We start from the raw sequence: 22790 nt of genomic DNA, 5'->3' as shown, positions 1-22790 counted from the left end.
TTTAAATATCACTCGATCTGGACAGAATTAGATAGACTTCTACAAAATCTATAGACTCAAAATTTAAGTCGGCTAATGCACTAGGGTGGAACACAATATTAGTAAAAAACAAGTAAGTAAAGTCTAAAGTCCGACTATATTATACCCCTCACCCCTATGTAGGCCAAAATTTGTGTTACCATCTCAACTACTTCACAGTTGCTGGAAGCTATATAAAGGAGACAATTTTTTTACTTCTACAAAATCTCTAGAATTAAAATTTAAATCGGCTAACGCTATCCAGTTAATTGGAGGAAACTTCCATTGAAAATGGGTCTAAAATATATAACAGTCTACCATATTTCCGCAACTCTGCTGTACGTATATATAATCTGAACCGATTTCTGATTTTGACTAAATTTGACATGTAACATATAGTTAGAATAATAATTCTGCTATCTAAGTGAAATTTCACGTAAATGGGTGTATAACTTTGGCCCCCTTGGTCATATGAGTGCTAATCGGACGGAAGATATATATGGGACCCATATCTAAATCTGAACCGATTTTAACCAAATTTGGCACAATTACCAATACTACTAAACGTACTGCTTGTGCGAAATTTGAAGCAAATCACGGCAAAACCCTGGATATTGAGGCCATATAAGTTCAAATCGGACGAAAGATATATAAGGGAGCTATATCTAAATCTGAATCGATTTTGACCATATTTAGCACATACAATAGTATCGTTAAAAGTACCGCTTGTGCAAAATTTAAAGTAAGTCAGGGCAAAACTCTGGCTTTTGGGACCATATAAGTCCAAATCGGGCGAAAGATATATATGTGAGCTATATCTAAATCTGAACCGAATTTAACAATATTTGACACACTTAACGATACTATTAAACGTACCCCTTGTGCAAAATTTGAAGCAAATCACGGCAAACTCTGGCATTTGTGGCCATATAAGTTCAAATCGGACGAAAGATATATATGGGAGCTATATCTAAATTTGAACCCTCTGTGCAAAATTTCACGAAGATCGGTAGTAAACTTTGGCCTCTGTGGTCATATGAGTCTAAATCGGACGAAAGATATATATGGGAGCTATATCTAAATCTGAACCGATTTGGCTGATATTTTGCAAGATTTTCGAGACTCATAAAATATTTGGATGTACGGTATTTCAAGAAAATCGGTTGATAAACACGCTAACTATGACCAAATCGGGGATAAATATATATGGCAGCTATATATAAATCTGAACCGATTTTTTCCAAAACCAATAGCGATTGTCTCTGTCCCAAGAAACGGCCCTATGCCAAATTTGAGGACGATCGGACTTAAATTGCGAGCTGTACTTTGTGCACAAAATTACATATACAGACAGACGGACAGACAGACAGACAGACGGACGGACATCGCTAAATCGACTCAGAATTTAATTCTAAGCCGATCGGTATACTAAAAGATGGGTCTATGACCAATATTTCTTGGCGTTACATACAAATGCACAAACTTATTATACCCTGTACCACAGTAGTGGTGAAGGGTATAAATATGTGAAACATTTAAATCTGAAGAAATTTTACGGAAACTTCGCAAAAGTTTACTGATGATTTATCGCTCGATATATATGTATTAGAAGTTTAGGAAAATTAGAGTCATTTTTACAACTTTTGGACTAAGCAGTGGCGATTTTACAAGGAAAATGTTGGTATTTTGACCATTTTTGTCGAAATCAGAAAAACATATATATGGGAGCTATATCTAAATCTGAACCGATTTCAACCAAATTTGGCACGCATAGCAACAATGCTAATTCTACTCTCTGTACAAAATTTCAACTAAATCGGAGTTAAAAATTGGCCTCTGTGGTCATATGAGTGTAAATCGGGCGAAAGCTATATATGAGAGATATATCTAAATCTGAACCGATTTCAACCAAATTTGGCACGCATAGTTACAATGCTAATTCTACTCCCTGTGCAAAATTTCAACTAAATCGTAGCAAAAAATTGGCCTCTGTGGTCATATGAGTGTAAATCGGGCGAAAGCTATATATGGGAGATATATCCAAATCTGAACCGATTTCAACCAAATTTGGCACGTATAGTTATAATGTTAATTCTACTCCCTGTGTAAAATTTCAACCAAATCGGAGCAAAAAATTGGCCTCTGTGGGCAAATGAGTGTAAATCGGGCGAAAGCTATATATGGGAACTATCTAAATCTGAACCGATTTGGCTGATATTTTGCAAGATTTTCGAGACCCATAAAATATTCGGATGTACGGAATTTGAGGAAGATCGGTTGATGTACACGCCAATTATGACCAGATCGGTGAAAAATATATATGGGTGCTATATCTAAATCTGAACCGATTTTTTCCAAAATCAATAGGGATCGTCTTTGAGCCGAAACAGGACCCTATACCAAATTTTAGTACAATCGGACTAAAACTGCGAGCTGTACTTTGCACACAAAAATACATCAACAGACAGACAGACGGACAGACAGACAGAGGGACATCGCTAAATCGACTCAGAATTTAATTCTAAGCCGATCCGTATACTAAAATGTTGGTCTATGATTACTCATTCTTGGCGTTACATACAAATGCACAAACTTATTATACCCTGTACCACAGTAGTGGTGAAGGGTATAATTAGTTCTACATTTAAACTCATTATCAATCGAATAACTTCAAATTAATTTTATAATGTACGAGGATAAATGTCCGCTGACCAAAAGACAAATTTATATCGGCTTAGCCGTTAAGCCACCGGAGGAAAATATTTAGTGTTAGACGCCGCCGACAAAAATGGGTCGATTTCATTTTCTGCTCGTGTCACGGGAGCCACCGTGGTGCAATGGTTAGCATGCCCGCCTTGCATACACAAGGTCGTGGGTTCGATTCCTGCTACGACCGAACACCAAAAAGTTTTTCAGCGGTGGATTATCCAACCTCAGTAATGCTGGTGACATTTCTGAGGGTTTCAAAGCTTCTCTAAGTGGTTTCACTGGAATGTGGAACGCCGTTCGGACTCGGCTATAAAAAGGAGGTCCCTTGTCATTGAGCTTAACATGGAATCGGGCAGCACTCAGTGATAAGAGAGAAGTTCACCACTGTGGTATCACAATGGACTGAATAGTCTAAGTGAGCCTGATACATCGGGCTGCCACATAACCTAACCTAACCTAACCTCTGCTCGTGTCGATTGGTCGAAAGAAATGCTCCAGAACTACGTTCACGGTGCTTCGAAATTAATCTATCATTGTGACAGGTGATGAATCGTGGATGAGCCCGAAAGTAGACAGCAGTCGACTGATTGCTCGCGCACGAAGTACGTTCAAGCAAATTATCGCCTGTCTTTTCGGAAAAAAAAAACTGGACGCGTCATAATCGTACGCAGAATAGTAAATTCTGAGTGGTACACAACCACTTGTTGTCTTCCAAGAAATCAGGAAAATCAACCGCCGAAGATGGACCAGTCTTCGCAACGACAATACGAGCTCTTACACATTGGATCAAACAACTGCATCTTTGAGCACTCTTGAGAACTTGGCACCGAATGTCTTTTTTTTATACCCGTACGTAAAAAATAAAATGAGAGGTCACTGCATCTTCGACATCTGAAGAAGCGGTTGATACGTTCCCAATGCATGTTTTGGAGATAGCTCAATCAGAGTGGCAAAAGTGCTTCGACAAATGGTTCAAATGCATACAAAAGTGTCTATATATCTTAATGGGAAATGCTTTGTAAAATAATAAAGAGATTTTCGGTGATTAATATGTTTATAATTTTGTTCTCTAATCCCGAAATATAAAAGGCAGCCCTCCTAAAGCTTCCCAAAAAGGTGTTTGTTTTATAGAGGCCATATCTTTTTGCTCGGGATCAATAACAAAATCCTCAAGGGAAGATCAAAATCTATGGATCCAAGTAAACCCTTGTTTTTTTTTTTTTGAGTGTATGCTATTAATTAATGAATGAGTAAAACCCTAAATACACAACCAAACACAAATTCCTAAATAAATAAAAGATAATTACACTTAATTCTCCTTCGAACACTAGAATGAATTTATCAGACAAGTTGGATTACATTTGAATGAATACTCTCACCGAGGATAGCATGACATTTTACACACACTCACATACATACACATGTAAATAGAGTAAAAGAGATTCCATATTCGATATACAAGAGAAACAACAAAAATGCTAGCATGCTAGCCTCAAGCGAATGATAGATGATTAAGACCCGGAGGCACGAAAGAGCATTCGTATATTAGTGACAAAAATGTCATAATTAATATGAAGAAAAAGCAAAAACCAATGTGAACAAATTATTTAATTAAACAAATAAAAAATAAATTCTTCAAACATGCCGATACATTTCGACATGAAGGCAATGACAAAAACTAGAGTGCCGGATAAGACGTCTTAAGAAAATAAACATCAATTGATGAAATAGACAATCGGTTATAGTATAGAATTGGGATGATATAAAGGTGGGTGCCATGAAAATTCAAGACAACAAAGGAAGAAATATTTTGCAAAAGTACCGTTTTTATTTTTATACCCTTCACCAATACTGTGGTACAGGGTATAATAAGTTTGTGCATTTGTATGTAACGCCAAGAAGGAGTAATCATAGACCAACCTTTTAGTATACGGATCGACTTAGAATTAAATTCTGAGTCGATTTAGCGATGTCCGTCTGTCTGTCTGTCTGTCTGTCTGTCTGTCTGTCTGTCTGTCTGTCCGTCTGTCCGTCTGTTGATGTATTTTTGTGTGCAAAGTACAGCAAGCAGTTTTAGTCCGATTGTCCTAAAATTTGGTATAGGGTCCTGTTTCGGCTCAAAGACGATCCCTATTGATTTTGGAAAAAATCGGTTCAGATTTAGATATAGCTGCCATATATATTTTTCACCGATCTGGTCATAATTGGCGTGTATATCAACCGATCTTCCTTAAATTCCGTACATCCGAATATTTTATGGGTCTCGAAAAACTTGCAAAATATCAGCCAAATCGGTTCAGATTTAGATATAGCTCCCATATATAGCTTTCGCCCGATTTACACTCATTTGCCCACAGAGGCCAATTTTTAACTCCGATTTAGTTGAAATTTTGCACAGGGAGTAGAATTAGCATTATAACTATGCGTGCCAAATTTGGTTGAAATCGGTTCAGATTTGGATATATCTCCCATATATAGCTTTCGCCCGATTTACATTCATATGACCACAGAGGCAAATTTTTAACTCCGATTTAGTTGAAATTTTGCACAGGGTGTAAAATTAGCATTGTAACTATGCGTGCCAAATTTGGGTGAAATCGGTTCAGATTTGGATATATCTCCCATATATAGCTTTCGCCCGATTTACACTCATATGACCGCAGAGGCCAAATTTTTGCTCCGATTTAGTTGAAATTTTGCACAGGGAGTAGAATTAGCATTATAGCTATGCGTGCCAAATTTGGTTGAAATCGGTTCAGATTTAGATATAGCTCCCATATATAGCTTTCGCCCGATTTACACTCATATGACCACAGAGACCAATTTTTTGCTCCGATTTAGTTGAAATTTTGCACAGGGAGTAGAATTAGCATTGTAGCTATGCGTGCCAAATTTGCTTGAAATCGGTTCAGATTTAGATATATCTCCCATATATAGCTTTCGCCCGATTTACACTCATATGACCACAGAGGCCAATTTTTAACTCCGATTTAGTTGAAATTTTGCACAGAGAGTAGAATTAGCATTGTTGCTATGCGTGCCAAATTTGGTTGAAATCGGTTCAGATTTTGATATAGCTCCCATATATATGTTTTTCTGATTTCGACAAAAATGGTCAATGACTCTAATTTTCCTAAACTTCTAATGCATATATGTCGAGCGATAAATCATAAATAAACTTTTGCGAAGTTTCCTTAAAATTGCTTCAGATTTAAATGTTTCACATATTTTTTTACTAATATTGTGTTCCACCCTAGTGCATTAGCCGACTTAAATTTTGAGTCTATAGATTTTGTAGAAGTCTATCTAATTCTGTCCAGATCGAGTGATATTTAAATGTATGTATTTGGACAAACCTTTATATATAGCACCCAACACATTTGATGGATGTGATATGGTATCGAAAATTTAGATCTACAAAGTGGTGCAGGGTATAATATAGTCGACCCCGCCCGACTTTTGACTTTCCTTACTTGTTTTTATTATAAATATTTCTGTTAAACTTAGTTTATGCCAAGAATATATATCAAACTAAATGTTATTAAAAAATAAAACAAAATATCTACATAAATAAAACTAATTAGCTCTCGGCCACAGCATTAGCCCAGTCTTGAAAACTAAGGCTAATGAATGTCAATGTGAACGTGTTTTCTTACGCATTTGTTCTCTGCCTCTCTCTCACTCTCCACCCGTTAGTGTAAAAATCTTGACGTTCGTCTGTGTTTCTTTCTATTTATTTTTTTTAGCTACATATAAACAATATAAGCAACTTTGAAAAGTTGCTGACAAAAAAAGTAAATAAAATTCTGAAATAAAAAGAAAACATTTTGGAAAAACCTATAACAGAAACCACAATCACCTATTGGCACATTAAATGTTCGCTGTTTTTTTTACTATAAATCTAATTTTGAGATAAATTTCATAGAAATTGTCTGTATATCACCTAGATTAGCTATAAATATTCTTTGCTGTAGGCATCCGCCAAATTGAATTTATATTTTTTTATGGCTTTTATGTGTAATTGTATAGCAAAATGAGGGATATTGAATCAATGAATAGTGAATGAAGGAAGTGAAATATAGCGAGCAAAAAGAAATCGAATACAACAAAAACTACAAGTAAAAGAGGTATAAAATTTGTTTGGTTCGTAGTTCATATATACGATAGACATGATAGAAACTTCAGGTTACTTTCATTTTTGAAACGCTCGCTTTGATTTATTGTATTTAGAAATAAAGTTATTCGTAAGGGGAGCTATATCTGGGAGCTATATGTGGAGTTTACGTAAATGCCGAATATTAGCGGGAAAAATGTCAGGCAGTATTGAAGTCCTGGTATGGCAAACATTCAAACATTTCGGCCGCACAACACAGCCATGAGAAGGGCATAGTTCGTGCCAAGAGTATCAAAGTCGAACAAATCTAAACGGATTCTAAAAGTTCAGAAATATTTTGGTTGTTTTGCTATCGACTTGAAACTTGGCACAAGTAATTGTTATTGATGTAGGTCGGATGGTATTGCAAATGGGCCATATCGGTCCACTTTTACGTATACCCCCATATAAACGGACCCCAGAGGGAGCGGAGCCTCAAAGGGAAGCATATTTCATCCGATTCGGCTGAAATTTGGTAAATGGTGTTAGCATATGGTCTTTAACAAACACGCAAAAATTGGTCCACATCGGTCCATAATTACATATAGCCCCCATATAAACCGATCCCCCGATTTGGCTTGCGGAGCCTCTAAGAGAAGCAAATTTCATCCGATCCAGCTGAAGTTTGGTACATGATGTTGGTATATAGTCTCTAACAACCATGCATGCATTGGTCCACATCGGTCCATAATTATATATAGCGGTCCATAATTATATAAACCGATCCCCAGATTTGACCTCCGGAGCCTCCTGGTGGAGCAAAATTCATCCGATCCGGTTGAAACTTAGTACGTGGTGTTAGTATATGGTCTTTAACAACCATGCAAAAATTGGTCCATTTCGGTTTATAATTATATATATCCCTCATATAAACCGATCCCCAGATTTGACCTCCGGAGCCTCTTGAAGGAGCAAAATTCATCGCTAGTGTATGGCCGATAACAACCATGCCAAAATTGGTCCGTATCGATCTACATTATATGTAGCCCCCAAATAAACCGATCCCCGATCACAGAAAAATCACGATTGCCACTCGAGCCAAAAATAATCTACCAAAATTTTATTGGCATAGAAAACTTTTTTCAAAATTTTGTATTTCTATAGAAAATTTTGTCAAAATTTTATTTCTATAGAAAATGTTGTCAACATTTGATGTCTTTAGGAAATTTTGTCAAAATGTAATTTCTATACAAAATTTTTTCAAAAATTTATTTCTATAGAAAATTTTGTCAAAATTTTATTTGTGTAGAAAATTTTGTCAAAATATTATTTCTATAGAAAATTTATGAAGCATTTCGTAGTTGGAGAGGAATATATTGCAAAATCTTCCAAAACATCAAGAATTCTACCAATCTACCAAACAGTAAAAAGATCTGACATTTGTGGTAGACTCGTGTTCATAATTGTATATAGCCCCCATATAAAGCGACCCCCATATTTCAATTCTGGCTCTATAATTACAGCAGAAAAATTCATATCGGTTTGTAATTATTTCTTCCCTATATATACCGGTCAAGAACAGTATATACGTAAAAATTTAATCGACCCTTCTTTTGTCTACTATTTATCCCGCATGGACTAATTTACAATTTAGAAGATGATGTTAAGAAGTTTTAAGATGTCTTGCCATCGGCCGCAACCCAAGTAATTTAATTGTGGATGACCGTCTTCAGTAGTAGTTTCTACGCAGTCCATGGTGGAGGGTACATAAGATTCGGCCTGCCCGAATTTACGGCCGTATATACTTGTTATTGTTGATGCAGTGTTGTTTTTCTCACATTGTTATTTATCGTTCATCGCAGCTTGCACGTGCTGTTGGACAGACATTAAAGACAATAGCAGTTGAAATTGCAGTAATAGCAAAATAAAAAAAAAACAAACACATTCGTAACAATAGAAACAAATTGTGTATTTAAATTTATTGGTAATTAAAAAAAAAACAAAGCGGCATTGTATTGGATCGGGCCGGAACTCATATACCCTAAATTTAAATTTCATTATACCCTGCGCCACACTGTGGAACAGTGTATTATAAGTTAGTGCATATGTTTGTAACACCCAGAAGGAGACGAGATAGACACTTGGTGTCTTTGGCAATAATGCTCAGGGTGGGTCCCTGAGTCGATATGACCATGTCCGTCTGTCCGTCCGTCCGTCTGTCTGTGAACACATTTTTGTGATCAAAGTCTAGGTCGCAATTTAAGTCCGATCGCCTTCAAATTTGGCACATGTTCCTAATTTGGGTCAGAATAGAACCCTATTGATTTTGGAAGAAATCGGTTCAGATTTAGATATAGCTCCCATATATATCTTTCGCCCGATATGGACTTATATGGCCCCAGAAGCCAGATTTCGTTGAATTCGGCCGAATTTCGTTGAAATTTTGCACTAGGAGTACAATTAGAAGTATAGTCAAGTGTGCAAAATTTGATTGAAATCGGTTCAGATTTAGATATAGCTCCCATATATATCTTTCGCCCGATATAGACCAAAATGGTCCTAAAAGCCAGAGTTTTGGTCCAATTTGGTTGCAATTTTGCACAGGGAGTAGATTTAGCATTGTTGCTATGCGTGCCAAATTTGGTTGAAATCGATTCAGATTTAGATATAGCTCCCATATATATCTTTTGCCCGATATGCACTTATATGGACCCAGAAGCCAAAGTTTTATCCCGATTAGCTTGAAATTTTGGCACAAGGAGTACAATTGGTAGTATAGTCATGTGTGCCAAATTTGATTGAAATCGGTTCAGATTTAGATATAGCTTCCATATATATTTTTCGCCCGATATGGACTTATATGGCCCCAGAAGCCAGAGTTTTGGCCCAATTTGGTTGAAATTTTGCGCTAGGAGTACAATTACTAATATAGTCATGTGTGGCAAATTTGATTGAAATCGGTTCAGATTTAGATATAGCTCCCTTATATATTTTTTCTGATTTCGACAAAAATGGTCAAAATACCAACATTTTCCTTGTTAAATCGCCACTGCTTAGTCCAAAAGTTGTAAAAATGACTCTAATTTTCCTAGATTTCTAATACATATATATCGAGCGATAAATCATAAATAAACTTTTGCGAAGTTTCCTTAACATTGCTTCAGATTTAAATATTTCCTATATTTTTTTACTAACATTGTGTTCCACCCTAGTGCATTAGCCAATTTAAATTTTGTCCAAATCGAGTGATATTTAAATGTTTGTATTTGGGACAAACCTTTATATATAGCACCCAACACATTTGACGGACGTATTTACTTATTTTTGTGATATCGCCGAGACATTTGGGTTTGTAATACAGATTAGATAAAATTTTCTAAAATCAACCAAAATTTTTCTTCCTGGTGGTTTCACTTTTTTTGGAGATTAGATGAATTTCAGATCTTTAGGTGTCGGTCGGCCTTCAAGTTGCAGAGAATAATAAAGGACACTCACAAACTTGCCAATTAGTCGATAGCTATATCTAAAGCTATATCTAAATCTGAACCGATTTCAATCAAATTTGGCACACATGACTATACTATCAATTGTACTTCTTGTGCAACATTTCAAGCTAATCGGGATAAAACTCTGGCTTCTGGGTCCATATAAGTCCATATCGGGAAAAATATATATATGGGAGCTATATCTAAATCTGAACCGATTTCTTCCAAAATCAAGAGGGTTCTATTCTGAGCCAAAACACATACTTGTGCCAAATTTGTAGTCGATTGGACTAAAACTTCGACCTAGACTTTGATTACAAAAATATGTTCACGGACATGGCTATATCGACTCGGGAGCCCACCCTGAGCATTTTTGCCAAAGACGCCATGTGTCTATCTCGTCTCCTTTTGGGTGTTGCAAACATCCCACTAACTTAAAGGGTGATACGGTCAAAATTTGGTCAAGGAAAAACGCGTGTAAATCGGTGAAATCGTTTATTTAAAAAATCAAATTAAATTTCTTTTTCAAGTTCAATTAGTATAAAATTCAGGAAAAATATTCAGTTAGGCTTTCGCTTTTCCAAATCCGAATTGCCGGGCCTCACGCTTGACACCTGCCATCAGATTTTGTACAGCCACCTTGTCCACCTTCTTCGCCGCAGAAAGCCAGTTTGCCTTGAACTGCTGCTCGTCCTTAGCAGTTTTTTTGGTCTTCTTTAGGTTCCGCTTGACAATAGCCCAGTATTTCTCAATTGGGCGCAGCTCTGGCGTGTTGGGAGGGTTCTTGTCCTTGGGAACCACCTGCACGTTGTTGGCGGCGTACCACTCCATGGCCTTTTTACCGTAATGGCAAGATGCCAAATCCGGCCAAAACAGTACGGAACAACCGTGTTTCTTCAGGAAAGGCAGCAGACGTTTATTCAAACACTCTTTCAAAGAAATTTCTTGGTTGACAGTCCCGGAAGCTATGAAAATGCTGCTTTTCAAGCCACAGGTACAGATGGCTTGCCAAACCAGATATTTCTTTGCGAACTTTGACAGTTTTATGGGCTTGAAAATATCTGCTACCTTTCCCCTTCCTTTTGCCGTATAAAACTGCTTGTAGTCGGCTTTGACGTAGGTTTCGTCGTCCATTACCACGCAGTCAAACTTCGGCAGCATCGTCGTGTACAGCCTCCGGGATCGCGCTTTGGCCGTCGTATTTTGTTTATCATCGCGATTTGGAGTCACTACCTTCTTGTAAGTCGATAGTCCGGCTCGTTTTTTGGCTCGATGCACGGTTGTAGACGATACACCCAGCTTATTTGCGGCATCTCGGAGAGAGAGGTTAGGGTTTCGCTTGAAACTACCGGCAACTCTCTTTGTCGTCTCAGCGGCTTCCGGTTTTCGATTTCCCCCCGATCCAGACTTCCTGGCTGTCGACAAACGTTCCCCAAACACTTTAATTACATTTGTAATGGTTGATTTGGCAACTTTTAGCGATTTTGCCAGCTTTGCGTGCGAGTAGCTCGAATTTTCGCGATGCGCGAGCATCGCAGTCGATCTGTATGTCGGCTAGTAGGTTCGGCTAGTTTATGAACATTGTATGCTTGCACTTAAAATATTGTGTTAAAAACTTTGAGTTCCAAACATATAATATTTACACCGAAACATATGAAAAGCAGTCTTTTTCGTCCGTGCAGGAGCTGTAGAAATAATTTATACAGATACTTAATTAACAAATGGTTCTACCTGAATTATTTATATTATAAATCAAACTCCTAGTTTTGTATATACGAGTACATATTGGAAAATGCAACATTTTGTCACTGTAGATATTTAGATTTGCAATTTTAACGATCGATTTAAAACGTTTAATAAAATTCCACCTCAATTTCTATACAGGAAGCCAGGTTATGCCGCTTTCTCCCCCCACAAGAATAATCACTATTCTCAGATTCTCTTGGGGAGGTCGGTGTTGGTGTATCATGAATATGATATGGATTGCCCTGAAGATTTGAATAAATTCATGAATGAAGAAATTACTGAATGCGAATGTATGAATAAATAAACACATAGAAGCGTTCCTTAAGTGCCAGCATAGTGCTAACAAGCTGCCATACATTTTTATTGTCTTCATTCTAGATTAACAAATTGATAAACAAGAAAGCAACAAAACAAAAAAAAAATAACAATGGAGGAACCAAAAAATTAACCTCTGTAGAGAAATCCAAAAACAGAATGAACAAAAAAAAAAATGTCAACAATTTGTTAAACGTTTTGTATTGTATGTAAATTAAGGGACAATTTTGTTTTCTTAAAGCTGTGGTTAAATTGTTTTGTAGCTGTGATTTTGAATACGAAATTTGGAAATGAAAAAATTGCATAATTTGCAGAGTGCAATTTGTACATTTGTAAATAAAGAAATTGAGCTAAATTAAATTCAATTAAATATATTTTTTGTGATATATAAAAATAAATTAAATTTAAATTTAATAAATGTAAATTTAATTAAATCAAATGAAATAAATTTTAAATTATTTTTTAATTTAAATTATGTTAAGTTTAGTTTAATTTAATTGAAATTAAATTAAAATTAGTTTAATTAAATTTAAATTTATTGTAATTTTATGTTCCAGTAAAGTTCTATACACATAGAATGACATACTTAACAATGTCCCATTTTATGGTGGTAGGTACAGCGATCCAAAAAAGTTTACGAACACCCAAATTTCAGAAAAAGAAACGCAATGGAAATATTCCCTATGTTTTAAAATTTGCGTTAAAGTCTACAAACTATGTTTGTATATTTATTAAGGAACATAAAATCGGAATTTCATAAAAATTCAAATTTCAAGTTTATAAAAAAAAAAATAATAAAAATAATTAAAGAAAGTAATAAAAAGCTCAGAAATGTAGTAAATTCATGTCAAAGAAAAAATATACACACATTGTAGACAAAAATTTGTTTTGTCTTCTATCACGAAAACAATTGATCCAATTAAATTTTAATTTTTTATATACATAAATGATTTGTTTTTAAATACATAAAGCATATTTTATCCGATCTGGCTGAAATTTGGCACATGGTGTTGGTATATAGTCTCTAGCAACCATGCACGAATTGGTCCACATCGGTCCATAATTATATATAGCCCCCATATAAACCGATCCCCACATTTGGTTTGCGGATCATCTAAGAGAAGCAAATTTCATCCGATTCGGCTGAAATTTGGTACATGGTATTAGTATATGGTCTCTAACAACCATGCACGAATTGGTCCATATCGGTCTATAATTTTATATAGCCCCCATATAAACCGATCCCCAGATTTGACCTCCGGAGCCTCATGGATGAGCAAAATTCATCCGATTCGGTTGAAATTTGGTACGTGGTGTTACTATATGGTCTCTAACAACCATGCAACAAGTATATACGGCCGTATGTTCGGCCAGGCCTAATCTTATGTACCCTCCACCATGGACAGCATAGAAACTTGTACTAAAGACTGTCATCCACAATCGAATTACTTGGGTTGCGGTAACACTTGCCGATGGCAAGGTATCTTAATGCTTCTTAACACCGTCTTCGCAATTGTAAGTTAGTCCATATGGGGGCTACATACAATTATGAACTTGATATGGACCAATTTTTGTGTGATTGGAAATCGATTTATCTGAGGGATATATATAACTATAGACCGATATGGACCTAGTTAGGCATGGTTGTTAACGACCATATACTAGCACAATGTACCAAATTTCAACTCACGCGGATGAAATTTGCTCCTCCAAGAGGCTCCAAAACCAAATCTCGGGATCGGTTTATATGGGGCTTATGGACTGATATGGACCACTTTTGACATGCTTGTTATATATCATATACGATCACCACGCACCAAATTTCAAGCAGATCAGATGAATTTTGCTTCTCCAAAAGGCACCGTAGGTCAAATCTGGGGATCGATTTATATGGGAGCTATATATAATTATGAGCTGATAGGAACCAATTCCTGCATGGTTGTTGGATACCATATACTAACATCACGTACCAAATTTCAACCGAATGGAAAGAATTTTACCCTTCCTAGGGGCTCTGGAGGTCAAATCTGGGAATCTGTTTATATGGGGCCTATATATAATTATGGACCGATGTGGACCAATTTTTGCATGGTTGTTAGTGACCATATACTAACACCATGTACCAAATTTCAGCCGGATCGGATAAAATTTGCTTCTCTTAGAGGCCTCGCAAGCCAAATCGGCGGATCGGTTTATATGGGGCCTATATATAATTATGGACCGATGTGGACCAATTTTTGCATGGTTGTTAGAGAGCATATACTAACACCATGTACCAAATTTCAGCCGGATCGGATAAAAGTTGCTTCTCTTAGAGGCCTTGCAAGCCAAATCGGCGGATCGGTTTATATGGGGGCTATATATAATTATGGACCGATGTGGACCAATTTTTGCATGGTTGTTAAAGCCCATATACTAACACCATGTACCAAATTTCAGCCGGATCGGATGAAATACGTGCTTTTTTCATACTTTTAATGGGTAATTTTAATATTTTTTGTTTCAAATAGGTTAAAAACAGAGTAAGAATTCATAAAATGGTACAAATCACTTAAATTTTGTTGAAAAAAATTCTAAATCCAATTTGGAAAAATTGAGAATTTTTGAAAATATTTGAGGTCAAACGTTTCAGACAAGCATTAAATCCATTAAATTGTATAAAAAATTATAAACATTATTTATTTGACAAAATATCACAGAATTTTTTAATTTACATCCAAAATATTGAATTCGGATCACACCTAAAGAAGTGATGCAAATTCAGTGCAACGGCTGTTGAAATGGAGGACTTCCGTCCTATGACAAGCCCATGTAAAATTCATCGCTTCTGCGTCAATTTTGCACCATTTCCGGATCTAAACAGAATATTTTCACTAATTTTTGGGCGACGCTTTTTTCCTGCACTGAAAAAAATATTGTCGTGAGGTCAAAGATTTCATGTCTTTAAAACACGAATGCAAATTTTGCTTACCGTAGAAGACACATTTCTCTAATATAAAGTTTTTTTCCTTGTCCAAAGTCCATAAACTTTTCAAAATCCCGTCAAAATTTTATATCTATAGAAAATTTTATTTCTATTTTGTCAAAATTTTATTTCTTTGGAAAATTTTGTCAAAATTTTATTTCAATGGAATATTTTGTTAAAATTTTATTTCATGCAGAATCTTATTTCTATAGAAAATTTTGTCAAAATTTTATTTTTATAGAAAATTTTGTCAAAATTTTATTTTTATAGAAAATTTTGTCAAAATTTTATTTTTATAGAAAATTTTGTCAAAATTTTATTTTTATAGAAAATTTTGTCAAAATTTTATTTACATAGAAAATTTTGTCAAAATTTTATTTACATAGAAAATTTTGTCAACATTTTATTTCTATAGAAAATCTTGTCAAAATTTTATTTTTATAGAAAATTTTGTCAAAATTTTATTTTTATAGAAAATTTTATTTCTATAGAAAACTTTGTCAAAATTTTATTTCTGCAGAAAAATTTGCCAAAATTTTATTACTATAGAAAAATTTGTAAAAATCTTATTTGAATAATACCTCGTTTCACTTTCAATTAATATTTTATGTTTTATACCCACCACCATAGAATGGTGATGGGGTTATAAGTTTGTCATTCCGTGTGTAACTCATCGAAATATCGATTTCCGACTATATACATAGAAATTCTAAGACGATATAAGCATGTCCGTCCGTCTGTCTGTTGTAATCACGCTACAGCCTTCAATAATGGCGCTATCGTCCTGAAATTTGGCACAGATTCGTTTTTTGTTTGCAAGTAGGTGAAGTTCGAAGATGGGCTATATCGGTCCAAGTTTTGATATAGTCACCATATAAACCGACTTCCCGATTTGGGGCCTTGGGCTTTTAAAACCCGTAGTTTTTATCCAATTTGCCTGAAATTGAAAATCTAGAGGTATTTTATGACCATAAAGAGGTGTGTCCAAAATGGGGTGTATCGGTCCATGTTTTGGTATAGCCATCATATAGACCGATCTCCCGATATTACTTCTTGGGCGTCTAGAAACTGTATTTTCTATTCGATTTGCATGAAATTGAAAATATAGAAGTATTTTAAGACCACAAATAGGTGTCACGAAAATGGGGAGTATCGGCTCATGTTTTGGTATAGCCCCCATATAGACCGATCTCCCGATTTGACTTCTTGGACGTCTAAATACTGTATTTTCTATCCGATTTGCTTGAAATTGAAAATCTAGAGGTATTTTAAGACCACAAATAGGTGTGTCGAAAATGGGGAGTATCGGTCCATGTTGTGATATATCTCTCATATAAACCGATCCTCCGATTTGGGGTCTTCAGCTTTGTAGAAAACGTAGTTTTTATTCGATTTGCCTAAAATTGGAAATCGAGCTGTAATTTAAGACCACAAATAGGTTTGCAGAAAATGGGGTGTATCGGTCCATGTTTCGTTGAACGATCTCCCAAATTTACTTCTTGGACTTATAGAATCCGTAGTTTTTATCCAATTTACCAGAAATTAAAAATCTAGAGGTATTTTAGGACCATAAAGAGGTGTGTCGAAAATGGTCCGTATCGGACCAAGTTTTGGTATAGCCCCCTTATAGACTGATCGCCCAATTTTAGATTTCATAGTTTTTACCCAATTTGTCTGAAATTGGAATTCTAGAGGCATTTGAGGAACATTAAGAGGTGTGTCGAAAATTTTTAGTATTGGTCCATGTTTTGGTTAGCCCCCATATAGACCTACCTCCCGGATTTATTTCTTAGGTATCTAGAATCTGTTGTTTTTATCCACGTTCCCTGGAAATGTAAATATACTGGTATTTTAGACCCTCAAAAATTTGTATCGCATTTATTTCTACCGGTTCATTGATCGATCGACCGATTTCACTTCCTGAGGGTATAGCAAGAGCACTGATCATAAAAATTGCTTGAAACTAAAAGTAAAATTTCCAGACTTTACTCCTCGTTATCATTTAAATAATGGTACCACCATCAAAATCTACGGATTTAAGATTTCAAATCAAGGATTTTTTTTATCAATTACACGATATGTTTATGATTTCTCTAAAATTCAAACAAAATTGGTTCTTATAAATCCAGAATCTGGTCTAGTCTTCATAGGTCGAATCTTTAAATTTATGTTCGGGAAGTGTACTGGTTGAATTGATCTGCTTGGGAGAATATCTGTCATGGAACTCCCTTAAATCCTACAAATATTATCAAGATACCCGCACCGATGAAGAGTTTTCAAAGGAAACTATTATATTTGATTCATGGTGGTGGGTATTTAAGATTCGGCCCGGCCGAACTTACTACTGTATATATGTACTTGTTTGTATTAAGGTGATATTTTTTCAGTACATATTCATATTTACACATTTTTTCATTTTTTTTCAGAAATATTGTAAACATTTTGTAAGCATCCTAAACCTCATCCCAAACCATTCAATACGAGTAGAGTCAACAAAAAAAAAAAAAAAACGGAAATTAAGTCATTAGACATCCACTTTTCTATGCCAAGAGGGCATTAAATGTACCCTTTAAGACTAAACTATGTATTGTGCGTAATACAAAAAATTGTGGATTTAGAGTTTTAAATTCAACAGCAGCAGAACAAGAAGTAAGAAAATTGGTTGAGAAGTCCCAAACAAAAAATGGTTAAATACAATGTCGAACTTGTGAAAACAGAAAATGGCATAAACTCAAACAAACCCACACCCCCTGAAGGAGTAGAAAAAAACACCATGGCGCCTGGAGGAAATGGAAATGAATCGGACGATTTAAACGATGGTGAAAATGGAACCACAGGTAAGCTTTTCTACTGGACTACTTTCAGTTCTTGCACTAAGCAAAGTAACCACATTTTGGGTTATATTCATAAATAATATTTTAATATTAATTGAATTATAACAAAGATTAGAAAAAATTAAAAACACTAACCTCATGGTGGTATGTGGAAGATATTTTGTTTGTATAGTATGTACTGTGATGATCTTTAATAGGAATGCCACGTGAGATTTGATTTATGATTAGTCATAATCAAGGTTGAATATTTTGTCAAAATTTTATTTCTTTAGAAAATGTGGTCAACATTTTATTTCTATAAGAACATTTTGTCAAAATTGTATTTCTACAGAAAATTTTGTAAAAATTTTATTTTTATAGAAAATTTTGTCAAAATTGTATTTCTACAGAAAATTTTGTAAAAATTTTATTTTTATAGAAAATTTTATTTCTATAGAAAATTTTGTAAATTTTTTTCTATAGAAAATTGGTCAATATTTTATTTCTATAGAAAATGTGGTCAAAATTTTATTTCTATGGGAAATTTGGTTAATTTATTTTGCTATAGAAAATTTTGTTTTTTCTATAGAAAATTTTGTCAATTTTTTTTTTTTCAATTGAAAAACAATTTGTCGTTTGGCTTGAGGTCATGAATAAATGAAAAATGCTAGTGTAATTGCTTTTTATACCCTTCACCACTACTGTGGTACAGGGTATAATAAGTTTGTGCATTTGTATGTAACGCCAAGAAATAATTGTCATAGACCCATCTTTTAGTATACCGATCGGCTTAGAATTAAATTCTGAGTCGATTTAGCGATGTCCGTCTGTCTGTCTGTCCGTCTGTCTGTATATGTAATTTTGTGCACAAAGTACAGGTCGCAGTTTAACTCCGATCGTCCTCATATTTGACATAACATCTTTCTTCGGGTAGAAGACAATCGCTATTGATTTTGGAAAAAATCGGTTCAGATTTAGATATAGCTGCCATATATAGTTATCACCGATTTGATAATAATTCACGTATTTATGAACCGACGTTCTTCAAATTTTGTACATCTGAATGTTTTGTCAGTCCCGTAAAAACTGCCAAATATCAGCTAAATCGGTTTAGATTTATATATAGCTCCCCTATATATCTTTCGACCGATTTGGACTTATATGGCCCCAAAAGCCAAAGTTTTGCCTTGATTTGCTTCAAATTTTGCACAACAAGTACGTTTAATAGTATCGTTAAGTGTGCTTAATTTGGTTAAAATCGCTTCCGATTTAGATATAGCTCCCATATATATCTTTCGTCCGATTTGGATTTATATGGCCTCAAAAGCCAGAGTTTTTATAGTATCGTTAATTGTGCAAAATTTAGTTGAAGTCGGTTCAGATTTAGATATATCATTCGCCCGATTTGGTCTAATGTGCCCACAGAGGCAAAAGTGCTACTCTGATTTACGTGAAATTTTGCAGAGGAGTAGAATTGAACTTGAAACTTTGCACAGGCAGTAGAATTAAGGTTCTGCATATGCGTGTTTATTTTGGTTGAAATCGGTTCAGATTTTGATATAGCTCCCATATATATCTTTCGCCCGTTTTTCCGTCATACGACCACAGAGTTCAAAGTTGTTATCCGATTTACGTGAAATTTTGCACAGGGAGTTGATTCAAGATAGTAACTATGCATGTGAAATTTGATTGCAATCGGTTCAGATTTCGATATAGATTCCATATATATGTTTTTCCTATTTAGGGAAAACTGGCCGAAATACCTACATTTTCCTTATCAAATAGCCCCTACTAAGTCGAAAACTTATCAAACTGACTCAAATTGTGCTATTACTCTATTACACATCTATCGACCGATAAATCATAAATACGCTTTTGCGAAGTTGCCTCAAAATTGGTTCATATGTTTCCCCTATTTATACCCTGCTCCACACTGTGGAACAGGGTATTATAAGTTAGTGCATATGTTTGCAACACCCAGAAGGAGACGAGATAGACACATGGTGCTCAGTGTGGGCTCTTGAGTCGATATAGCGATGTCCGTCTGTCCGTGAACACATTTTTGTAATCAAAGTCTAGGTCGCAGTTTTAGTCCAATCGACTTCAAATTTGGCACACGTATGTGTTTTGGCTCAGAATAGATCCCTATTGATTTTGGAAGAAATCGGTTCAGATTTAGATATAGCTCCCATTTATATATATATTTCGCCCGATATGGACTTATATGGCCCCAGAAGCCAGAGTTTTACCCCAATTTGGTTGAAATTTTGCACAGGGAGTAGAATTAGCATTGTAGCTATACGTGCCAAATTTGGTTGAAATCGGTTCAGATTTAGATATAGCTCCCATATATATCTTTCGCTCGATATGGACTAATACGGTCCCAGAAGCCAGAGTTTTACCCCAATTTGGTTGAAATTTTGCACAGGGAGTAGAATTAGCATTGTAGCTATACGTGCCAAATTTGGTTGAAATCGGTGCAGATAGATATAGCTCCAATATATAGCTTTCGGCCGATTTACACTCATATGACTACAGAGGCCAATTTTTTGCTCTGATTTAGTTGAAATTTTGCACAGGGAGTAGAATTAGCATTGTAGCTATGCGTGCCAAATTTGGTTGAAATCGGTTCAAATTTAGATATATCTCCCATATATAGCTTTCGCCCGATTTACACTCATATGACCACAGAGGGAGTAGAATTAGCATTGTTGCTATGCGTGCCAAATTTGGTTGAAATCGGTTCAGATTTAGATATAGCTCCCATATATATGTTTTTCTGATTTCGACAAAAATGGTCAAAATACCAACATTTTCCTTGTAAAATCGCCACTGCTTAGTCCAAAAGTTGTAAAAATTACTGTAATTTTCCTAAACTTTTAATACATACATATCGAGCGATAAATCATAAATAAACTTTTTCGAAGTTTCCTTAAAATTGCTTCAAATTTAAATGTTTCTCATATCTTTTTACTAAAATTGAGTTCCACCTTAGTGCATTAGCCGAATTAAATTTTGAGTCTATAGATTTTGTAAAAGTCTATCAAATTCTTCCAGATCGAGTGATATTTAAATGTATGTATTTGGGACAAACCTTTATATATAGCCCCCAACACATTTGACGGATGTGATATGGTATCGAAAATTTAGATCTACAAAGTGGTGCAGGGTATAATATAGTCGGCACCGCCCGACTTTAGACTTTCCTTACTTGTTCATTACTTCATTATTGAAATATTGCTATTTCGGATATTTCGATACACCTTTGGTGATCATCTTCAGGGAGATATATTTCACAAAGTGATGGACTCTCTCCTTCAAAGCTCATATCTACACAGAAAAAATTTTCACGAAAATTTCAAAAAAAATTTTTCAATTAAAACTGTAATTGACTCAATATTTTTTTTAATGGAAATAAAAATCAATCACACAAATTAATAGTATGAATTAATTTTTAATTGACTGTCAATTAATTTTTTAATTGATACTATCACTTCTGTGATTGAACACATTTCAATTAAAACATTAATTGGATCAATTAATTTCGTGATTGAATCAGAAAAAAATTCGTTGTGTGTAACTAAATTGTGGTCAAAATTTTATTTCTATAGGAAATTTGTTTGAAATAGAAAATGTTGTCAACATTTTATTTCAATAGAAACTTTAGTCAAAATTTTATTTCTATTGAAAATTTTGTCAAAATTTTATTTCTATAGAAAATTTTGTCAAAATTTTATTTCTATAAAAATTTTTGTCAAAATTTTATTTCTATAGAAAATTTTGCCAAAATTTTATTTTAATAGAAAATTTAGTTAAAATTTTATTTCAATAGAAAATTTTGCCAAAATTTTATTTCAATAGAAAATTTAGTCAAAATTTTGTTTCTATAAAAATTTTTGTCAAAATTTTATTTCTATAGAAAATTTTGTCAAAACCTTATTTCTATAGAGGATTTTGCCAAAATTTTATTTCAATAGAAAATGTGGTCAAAATTTTATTTGTATAGAAAATTTTGATAAAATTTCATTTCTATAGAAACTTTTGTCAAAATTTTATTTCTATAGAAAAATTTGTCAACATTTTTTTTATGGACAATTTTGTTAAAATTTTATTTCTATAGAAAATCTTATCAAAATTTTATGACTAACATATAGAAAATTTTGTCCAAATTTTATGTCTATTGAAAATTTTGTCAACATTTTATTTCTATAGAAGATTTTGTCAAAATTTTATTTCTATAGAAAGAAAATTTTTTCAAAATTTTATTTCTATAGAAAGAAAATGAATCAAAATTTTATTTCTATAGAAAGAACATTTTGTCAAAATTTTATTTCTATAGGAAGAAAATTTTGTCACAATTTTATTTCTATAGAAAGAAAATTTTGTCAAAATTTTATTTCTATAGAAAGAACATTTTTTCAAAATTTTATTTCTATAGAAAGAACATTTTGTCACAATTTTATTTCTATAGAAAATTTTGTCAAGAATGTAAATTTTGTCAAAATTTTATTTCTATAAAAAGAACATTTTTTCAAAATTTTATTTCTATAGAAAATTTTGTCGCAATTTTATTTCTATAGAAAGAAAATTTTGTCAAAATTTTATTTCTATAGAAAAATTTGTCAACATTTTTTTTATGGACAATT

General features: G+C 34.2%; 1 protein-coding gene across 2 annotated transcripts in view; it reads left to right on the top strand.

The window, feature by feature from the left end:
• Positions 1-22790, top strand: part of Ac76E (adenylate cyclase type 2 Ac76E) — a 327480-nt gene that overhangs the window by 51128 nt on the left and 253562 nt on the right. For both annotated transcript variants that reach the window (XM_075305180.1, XM_075305179.1), the window contains exon 3: positions 17758-18168. In XM_075305180.1, coding sequence (XP_075161295.1) covers positions 18015-18168 — 154 coding nt within the window. In that variant the 5' untranslated portion in view covers positions 17758-18014. The remainder of the gene's footprint in view (positions 1-17757; positions 18169-22790) is intronic.

The sequence above is a fragment of the Haematobia irritans genome, chromosome 4, assembly GCF_050003625.1.
Source record: "Haematobia irritans isolate KBUSLIRL chromosome 4, ASM5000362v1, whole genome shotgun sequence".
NCBI lineage: Eukaryota > Metazoa > Arthropoda > Insecta > Diptera > Muscidae > Haematobia > Haematobia irritans.
This window is presented reverse-complemented; position numbering and strand designations above follow the sequence as displayed.